This window comes from Atractosteus spatula, chromosome 2 (genome assembly GCF_055471065.1).
Source record: "Atractosteus spatula isolate fAtrSpa1 chromosome 2, fAtrSpa1.hap1, whole genome shotgun sequence".
NCBI lineage: Eukaryota > Metazoa > Chordata > Actinopteri > Semionotiformes > Lepisosteidae > Atractosteus > Atractosteus spatula.
Window position 1 is genome coordinate 6,242,792 of NC_142707.1, and position 9,165 is coordinate 6,251,956.

At 41.9% G+C, this 9,165-nt stretch overlaps 1 protein-coding gene across 4 annotated transcripts; it reads left to right on the forward strand.

The window, feature by feature from the left end:
- The first annotated feature begins 554 nt into the window (after window positions 1–554).
- chmp7 (charged multivesicular body protein 7) lies at window positions 555–7,751 on the forward strand. Of its 4 annotated transcripts, none has more exons than XM_088933406.1 (11): window positions 555–756; window positions 1,265–1,556; window positions 2,320–2,491; window positions 3,246–3,431; window positions 3,864–3,997; window positions 4,419–4,467; window positions 4,950–5,069; window positions 5,155–5,253; window positions 6,122–6,182; window positions 6,361–6,597; window positions 7,137–7,751. In XM_088933406.1, exons 2-11 carry the CDS (start codon window positions 1,273–1,275, stop codon window positions 7,190–7,192), a joined length of 1,398 nt encoding a protein of 465 aa, XP_088789532.1. In that variant the 5' UTR covers window positions 555–756; window positions 1,265–1,272; the 3' UTR covers window positions 7,193–7,751. The 4 variants fall into 4 exon arrangements, with proteins under 4 accessions (XP_088789532.1, XP_088789542.1, XP_088789537.1 ...); XM_088933416.1 differs by having other exon boundaries at window positions 556–756; window positions 6,361–6,471; XM_088933411.1 differs by having other exon boundaries at window positions 556–756; window positions 6,364–6,597.
- Window positions 7,752–9,165: the final 1,414 nt, after the last annotated feature.

Below are 9,165 nucleotides of genomic sequence, written 5' to 3' on the forward strand. Positions count from 1 at the left end.
AATGTCAAGGGAGTACAAGGGAGTTTCTTAGTCATATCAATACACACAGGCCCACAGTAAGGGGTCTGATCCAGGAAACCTTTGCCTGACGGTACTCGGTTGTGTTATCTCCGAAATCCAGCATTCTATGTAGGCGCGAAGTCACATTTTTTCAATGAATAACTCGAGTTAAATAGATATTTCAGGTCTTTTCGCTTTGTAGCTCGTCTGAACCGTTTGCCCTGAGTGCGTTTGCGCAGCAGCCACTGTTGCAACGATCTGTAACCTCGGTGGGCAGCAAACCATTGCGCTACACCTGAAGACACACGCACTGCGTTACCCGCCTGTGAGGGCTTCTCCGCAGCTCATTAGCCTGCTGTCAGAATTGTCACATGACAATAACAAGTCCACGCGAGTCACAGGCCGCAGTGGGAGCGCGTGAGAAAAGTCCCCCTCCTCTTAGCGCGTTTTAATTGGCTGTGAGCTGTAAACTCGCGAGGGCCCTAAGGGAGCACTTTGCCGCTATTGGTTGAAAGTCCTGTCAGATAAACAGAGGGGCGTAATCCGTTTACTTTTCACAACCGGGTTGCTGTAGGTTATCCGCTTGGAGCAGTCTCCTGAACTCAAAATGCAGTGACTAATTTTTAAATATTTCCAGTCTGGTTTGAAAGAAGGCCAATTAAAGACGCAGAGGAGGAAAATGAAGAGCACGTTTACGTTGTAAACCTTTGATTTCAAAATGCGTTACTAAACGTATCCACGGAAATAACATCGAAGGTAAGGGCGTGGGGGTTGGTTGGATCTGTCGATTTTAACAATGTTGCATATTTTCGCAAGCTCGCTGCAGTGACTTCAGCTGTCAGGCAACGAATAAGGAGACATATTTATGGAGACTGTGCCCTGCTTGTTAAATCATCTTAACCTAGAAGGACACTCATTTCATTTTCTTCAGTCTGTTTTATTACGACTAATATGCCGTCTAGTTTACAGCTGATGACTGGGCGCTTTTTGATATTTACTTCGTAACTTTGTACCCACCTTAAAGTGTGCTATTTTTAAGTTTGTAGCTCCATTAGAACCCTACGCACTTCACTGAATAGTTTTAGAAAACACGGAATGCGTGGTTCTGTGTTACCAGCAACATTTGGAGGACATACTTTCGAAACAGCGAACCTTGATATTTCGTTATTTAAAACTGAGATGCTTTATTGGTTTAAACCAGCTATGTGCAATACTTTACTTACAGACTATTTTTTCTTTGTATTCATGCCGTCGTTGTGATTAGGAGGCGACATGTCGGCCCCCCAGCTACAGGAACACAGCGATGTGCCCTCTGAGTTCCCCCCGGAGTGGGCGGACGACGAACGCATGGCCTTCTTGTTTTCAGCGTTCAAGCAAAACCGGGAGGTCAATTGCACGGACTGGGACAGTAAGATGGACTTCTGGGCGCCGCTGATCATTAGCACCTGCCGGCGACGAGGCGCGGTGTGTGTCACCTTGCAGGAGCTCAATCAGGTCTTCCGGAGGAAGGGTAGTGTGCCCCTGGGCCTGGGCATGGTCATCCAGAACATGGTCAGGTACGCATCCCTCTGCACTCCCTGCTATCTCCTACCTCCGTGTGGCTCTGTATCCCGGGACCTGTCTTACTGAGACATACAGTATGGATGCAGGAGTGTAACAGAAATTTCTATTTGAGCTCCTAGGGATTAACCTTTTAAAAACAGATCTGGGGGATGTACTGTATTTACTCCTTTTCAGCAATTTGGGGGGTTTATTTATGTATATTTATTAATTAATAGTTTAAAACAATTAGGGATATACTTAAAACTATTTCCATCGCTATACAGAATCTAAAAGATAAAGGTAACTTCAGTTGTCATCTCAAGGCAAAAACATTTATTTCATGTAACCCTACTGATGTTGTCAGGTGATTTTTTATTCCTAAAGTTTGTTACAGAAATAATTGAGCATTGGCAGCAGAGTTATTGCTATGCAAATGCTGTGTGTCTTTTATGAAAATAAGGACATAAGAATGGAGGAGGCCATTTGGCTTGTTTAGCATGTTGATAATTAATCCAAGGCTCTTATCCAGCCATTTCTAGACAGAATTTGCAGTATCTGTTTTAATATCATGCATGGGTAGCCTGTTTCACTTCTCAGGTTGAAAAAGTGCCACCTTTTCTTGCTTTTAAATGTACCTCCGCACCGTTTCCACTTGAGGCCTCTGGGTCATGCAGAATGAGCACTGAAAAGCAAAGCAGACAGTGATATAGGCTGCACGCCTGTGAGCTGTGTGGATCCCTGACCTCCTGTGTTCATCAATGTTGTGACTCCCTGTAGGCGTGGCAGGCTGCAGAAGGAGTCAGAGTTTGCCGCAAATGTGGACTCTGGTTGGCTGTCCTGGGGGGTGGGGCTGCTTCTGGTCCGGCCCCTCAAATGGACGCTCTCCACACTACTGGGCACAAACCGTGTGCCCCTGGAGGAATCCTACGTTGTGATTGAGCTTGTTAAGGTTTGTCATTGGCTCCGACAATATCAATTTCTCAAGCCAGTGCTTTTCAGCATTCATAAGCTGTTACAACTCATCACCACAAAATTAAGGACTACACGGGTGCCATTATCAACATGTGAAGATGTTAGAGAAGAAATAAAATGCCCATTTTTAAAAAAACTGCTCAACTTACTAAGAATAACCGTGACTATATTTGTAACCATCGTTGGGTCACATCGATAGCAAGGCATTTGCATGGTGTAGGAAATATAATGTGCTTGTTGTTTAAAAATAAACATCAATAAGTTATGTCTTGGTCAGCAGCATTTCATCTTGGATGAATAGTAAGAGGCAACAAAATAATATTTGTACAATGGAAAAATAACAAAGACTCATACTTTTATAAAGTAAGACTAATACTTTTTTAAAACTTGTTTTAAAATTTAGGTTCTCAACAAGGGGTAGTTGTAGGATGTTGCAATATAGTTCTAGGAGCAACACACAAGATCACAAATACCACATCAGTGACATTGATAGTACTGAAAAGTCTGTTTCTGGATTTTGTACTGAGAAACATTAAAATGTTTAATTCTCAATCTTGCTATGTACTCTAAATGTTTTGTTTATTTTGGCTTGTAATAAGTGAATGGGTTAGGTTTCACTAGGTGTTGTAATTTGTCTGAAAAAAGTATAAAGAGCTACTTAAAGTTAAACCTCTTGGCAATGGTGGTACGTTTTGCAGCATGTATATCCTAAATCTCTGTGTGTCTTCCAGGAAAAAGCTGCAGAGCTACTGCGGGTGTACCGGAACTCCCCATTGGCCGATCACGCTCTGCTGTCCTTCCAGGACCTGCGGACGCTGGCGGCTCATGTCTGCCCTGATGAAACCACCCTGTGCTTGGCACTCCTGCAGCTCCAGAGGGAGAAGCAGGTGACAGTGTCACTGCATGAAGGAGACAAGGTAATGATGCTAATTATCATTAGTCATTTAGCAGACAGCTTTGTCTAGAGTGACTTATTGATATGAAGGTGAATTCTGCAGCTGACACAGCTTTCTTTAAAGAAGGACAGAAAAGAAGGAAGTTCAAGAATGTATCTGGACAGCACACAACGAGAGGCAGAGCTGGCAGAGCTCAAGCCATATACCTTAACTGCTCAACCACCTAGGCTCACAGGATATAGTGGGGGCAAAGCTTGCTAAAACCATTTTACTTGTTCTATGGATGTACAGCATTTTTTCCCAATCTTGCCCATGCCCTGGCCAAATATGGTACAATAATTAAGTTCCTAGCTAAGATCTTTAGGGGGTATATGGATCGGCCGATGAAGCATACCTTTGGTTTGGTTGGTTCAGTTAGATGACTTGCTGTGCCCGTGCTGTGTTTGTGTCCAGATTGTGAAGTTCTCTCAGCCTGGGCAGGGGCGGGTGTCTCCGGTCAGCGATGTGGACCTTGGCATTTACCAGCTGCAGCGGAGCGAGAGGCTGCTGGGGGAGAGAGTGGAAGCTCTGGGGCAGGAGGCGGAGAGGTGAGGTCGCGGAACTGGCGGCTGCCACCTTGCAAGAGCTTTTCATCCAGAGTCCTTCCTTCTGTTACTTTGACCCCCTTTTCCTACAAGAACCTTATTTCCTAAAGATCAAAAGAAAAGTTAGAAACAAGAGAAGGCTATTCAGCCCATCTTATCTGATGAGTTACAAGTAGTTTAGCACTTGAAGGGAAACCACTTCAAAGAGGTGATGTTATTTTAAAGATTAGCTATGCATGCGATATATAGATCACTTTAACTAATGACTCTTTCAAACTATCTCACCCCCAGATTGAATTTTAAAAAGTAAGTCCTTTTTACAAGTAGTTCTAATGGATGATTGTTTCCCAAGTGCAGACTGTAATGTTGCCCAGGAGTGTAAATGATCCAGTGCTTTAATCCTGATGTGAGTGTGTCTGTGCAGGTGCAGAGAGGAAGCCAGGACACTGCTGCGTGAGGGGAAGAAGACACAGGTACAGGGAGCATTTCAAACTACGGCATTCCTGAATCACTCCGATTGTTTTAACTGAATGCTGAATTTGTAAATGATGGGGTCATTTTATTTTGTTTTTTTTAATCAAAATGTTTCCTATGGGGTGTCAAAGTTGGTATTAGATGAAAAAAGGGAGCAGAAAAATTTGTCTGGATGTACTTCCTAACATATGTTGAGGTTTGTGTTAACCCGTTTACTATCATGAAATATGTACATTATCAAAGAAAGGAAAAAGGGTGTGAAGATCACTTTTTGGGGGAAGATTCAAGACAGTGTAGCACAGTGTCACCTAAAACTGCTCAAATGTCAATGAGAATACTTATACCGACCTTTAAATTACTGCGAAAACATTCAGCCTTACTGAGGTTGAATAAAGAGCACAAGTAGCAACTTGCATTTGTTAGCATGAGGAGATCCATTAAAAAGCCCAGCTGAATCTGTGGCGTCACGTCTCAATCGCAGGCCCTGCGGTGTCTGAGGGGGCGAAAGCGAGTGGAGAATCGAGCAGACCGGCTGCATGCCCAGCTGGATACGGTGAAGGCCATCCTGGACAGGATCGCACACTCCAGCACTGACCGCTTGGTGAGTTACGGACCTGTACCCGCCATTGAAATGCACAGCATTTCCCACTGTATGTATTAAAAGAGGAAGTGGTGTTTGTGTGCAGGTGATGCAGGCGTACCAGGCTGGGGTGGCAGCTCTCAGACTGTCCCTGAAGGATGTGACAGTGGAGAGGGCAGAGAGTCTGGTGGACCAGATTCAGGAGGTGAGGCTCTTCTCTTCCTGATGAGATCCACAAACTGAAAATACAGCTGAATCTTGACTAGGGGGAAAAAAACTAGAAAATCACGGACAGGTAACAAAGGTTTTCTCTAGCGCAGTAGGCTGAAATCTGAAAATAGCTTTCAGCTTAAACATCAATCACATTAAGATAACAGTTCTTCCTCTATTCTTTTATGATGCGGTATTGTTGCTGTTGCACTCTTGAGTAAGGCATTTCACTTAGTCTTGCTGTAAATAACTCACTTTGTTCTCAGTTGACTTGAACTGCTAAATAAAGGATTAAATTAATTAACACCAATGAATCATTTCAAAGTATTCTGAAATAGAATGAATTTTCTTTACTTTTGCAATAGCAGATACTGTACACTTTAATGATGCATTGCATTAAACATCCATTATTATTAATTTATTTGGCTGATTCCTTTATCCAAAGCTGCTTACAGAGGTTAGTTAACTTTCTTTACATACAGATTTTGATTGATACAGCTGGGTTTGCTAGAGTCATCTTGATGAAGTGTCTTGCTTAAGTAACTGAGATCTGAACCCATTTCCCTTTGGCTAGAAAGTCCAAGCCCTGCAGTTGGTCCACATTGGTGCTTGCTGCCTGTCTGTGTAACATTCTTAGTGATTCACCTGTTTCTGTATACGCTGCTCAGCTGTTCCAGCAAACTATTCTGACATGATGTCTGAGCCAAATGGAGGAAGGAGTGGTGGGGTGCTTCAGTTCTGGTGTGGCACAGAACTGATTTTTGAAGCCTGGGAGGTGAATTAATCATCCATGAGTAGTAAATGTGTCTGCAATGCTAACATATGTTTTCATTATCTAATGTTTTTAATTGTGTCTGTTTCAGCTCTGTGACACTCAGGATGAAGTTAACCAGGCTTTGTCAGGAGCAGCACTTGATGGCACAAGTATGTTTCGTTATGTCCTAGTTTTTATTAAAAAGGCATCTCTTATTTAAAGCCCCATGAGTTTTTATGTCAGTCCTTATTTTTGGAAATGTTTAATACCAGTCTGGACATCAAGCTGGTTATTTGTGGTGTTCTTCAAATAATAAACGAGCCCTCCTTTTTGTCATTCTCCTGCCAGCAGATGAGGACACAGAAGAGCTTGAGAAGGAGCTGAAGTCTCTGTTAGAGGACACTGCTCCATGCGTTCCTCCTACTCTTCCTGAGGTTCCGAATAAACCCCTTAGCTCAGGTGGGGCTCCAGGTTTTGCTGAAGACAGCTTCTTGGCCTCCCTGCCAGATGTGCCAGATTCCCAGCTGGGCATTACTGACGAGGAGCTGGACAGAGAGCTGAGTAGACTTACCCTCACAGACACAGGTTCACCCCTTTCCTAATCCTTCTGCCCACCTTTTTCTCTTAAATCCTTTTAAACTGATTCACTTTCTCTCTCTGCCGTTATTGGTTATAAAATGTATTGGTGAATCAGCTAATTTCAGAAAGGTGTACCATAGGTAGTATTCAGTTCATTTTGAACTTGGTTAATTCTCTTAAAACTGATTGCAGCCATCTCTGGAGGAACTCTGTGATAGATGATCCCTACCCCTTGCAGAGCAGAATAAAAGTAGCAGAATATATAGATTGAGTGGCTTCATTATGTATAAACAGTACATATGCTTAATTCTAAAAGAATAAACAAGTTATGTGTTCCTTTTGGAATAGAATATGTTTCCACTCAGGCTTAAAAACAATGGGAACTTATAATTAAATATATCCTGTACAGGCCTCAGTTAGAACATTAAATTTTAAAAAATACATGAATTATTAATTGCTTTGAGTCCCATTCATTGTTACAGTAGCGTATACATTAGTACTTCTGTTCCCGTTATCTAGTGACTTTTGCTTGTGGTCTTTCACAGCTGTGGCTAAGGAACACCATATCTCTCCTTTGAAAAGGCTGGAGCCAGCCCAGTGAAAGACTGAAGCACAATATTCATCCCAGCACTGTCAGCGCTGCACAGAGAGTCTCTGAATGGTGTCTGGGGGATGTCAAAGGGTCCTCAGAAAAGCAATCAATACAAACTCTGTCTTTTGTAACAGTTTCTGTTTGTAATGATTCATGTCCTTTTTTTTTCCAATTTTTAAGAGTCCTTAATCGTGATGTTTTGACTGTAATGAACTCATATATACTGTATAAATATCATTATTATGTGACAACAGATTCGTCTGCTTCAGACTCAGAGTGCAGATTGCTGCGTAACCCTGTTGGTTTGTTTTCTGTGTTTAATTGCTGTAATTGTGAGTCTCGACTGGTTCTACAACACAGATGGGCACATAGTCTACATAAAAAAAACATGATCAAATCCTGTCACTTATTAGACAAGGCTTTCGTAGAGTTAAAAGAAAAACAAATTAGACAGCAGACTTTATACCTTATCATCTGTAAAACATGTTTCATACTTTCTGAAATGCAAGAAAAACAAATACATTTTATATTTTAATAAATGTATTAACTGAGAATTAAATTACCTTTAGTGGGTTCTTTCCTATAGTCAGATGTTCCAAGGTGAGGAAATTCAATTACTGGAATTACTGAGAATCTGTGGAGTTGACCTTCTACCTGAACATGGACAGATTCCAGGCTTTAAGAAGTACCATGCTTATTCTTCACTGTTCAATACTGTCAGGATATAAAACAGTTTTTAATGAAATATGTAAAACATTGAACACCCCATCCCCAGAAGCTAGTTTACTTATTGTAGATCCTAAGAAGTTTGAATTGGACAGAAGTTAATGACAATTTGTTCCCATGGTTTTTGAACCTAACTTCCATTTTTATTCTTTTCATTTGTAATATTTGATTCTGATGTCCCTTTTTCATTCATGACTGATAACTAATTTCTAAAACTGTGAGCAAAATTTTGATGATGCCTGAAATGTACCAGAGAAAGTTTGCAAAGAAAAGGACATTCAGCCCACATATTTTGTATGGTTTCTAGCAGCCAAGTAATTGGATGACTTTATATAATAATAATAATAATAATAATAATAATAATAATAACATTATTAACCGTTTACAATTTCTTTTATTAGGAATTATCTTTTTGCATACCCCAGCTTGCTCTCCATGAAACACACAGAAACACAGATAGGGAGAGAGCCTGGGGTCAGAGCGCAGGGTCTGCCATTGTACGGCGCACCTGGAACAGTTGGGGTTAAGGGCCTTGCTCAGGAGCCCAACGTAGTAGGATTCCTCTGCGGTATTTGAACCGGCAGCCTTCCAGCCACAGGCGCAGATCCTTAGCCACCGCTCAGCCCGATGCAAAATATAGCCTTTTGTAGAAAGAAATCACAGTATCAGCATTGATAAGATGAATGGATAGCTTGTTCCAGACACAATTCAGTGCTTGACAGTCCTGTCCTCATGTTTAAATGCATGAGAAGTTTGCACTTGTGTTCTATGGTTCATTTTCTCCTGTTGATTGTGAAAAAGGGGGAGAAAACGTTGTTAGCAATGCTGCCGTGCAGCACTGTGACCCTGGGTTCAGTTCTAGGCTGGGGGTGCTATCTGTGTGGAGTTTATATGTTCTCTCCCTGTTCAGATGGGTTTTTGCCAGGTGCTCTGGTTTCCTCTCACAGTCCGAAGACTGGTAGGTAAATTGGCTTTTGGGAAAATGGTCCCTGATGTGAGTGAGTGTGTGCGTGTATGTGTCCTGCCAGGGACTGGCATCCAACTTGGTCCCCATTGCTTGCCGAAATGGTGTCCAGCTCTCCCATGGTCCTGTATTCCATGTTAGTTTATTTGAAATACTGTGTAGGTGACGTGGCTACCTCTGAAGCTATTTTATCATTTCCAGTATGAGAATGCTGTACGAACATACAGCACAGCTAGTACATATAACCTAGTACTAAACCCTCTCAAACCATCCTAGATTTCCTTTTGATAAA

Coding starts and splice junctions, on each gene's coding strand:
- chmp7 (XM_088933406.1), top strand. CDS start 1,273: ATGTCGGCCCCCCAGCTACAGGAACACAGCGATGTGCCCTCTGAGTTC. Junction 2,492..3,245: donor TTGTGATTGAGCTTGTTAAG/GTTTGTCATTGG, acceptor TGTGTCTTCCAG/GAAAAAGCTGCAGAGCTACT. Junction 5,070..5,154: donor ACTCCAGCACTGACCGCTTG/GTGAGTTACGGA, acceptor GTTTGTGTGCAG/GTGATGCAGGCGTACCAGGC.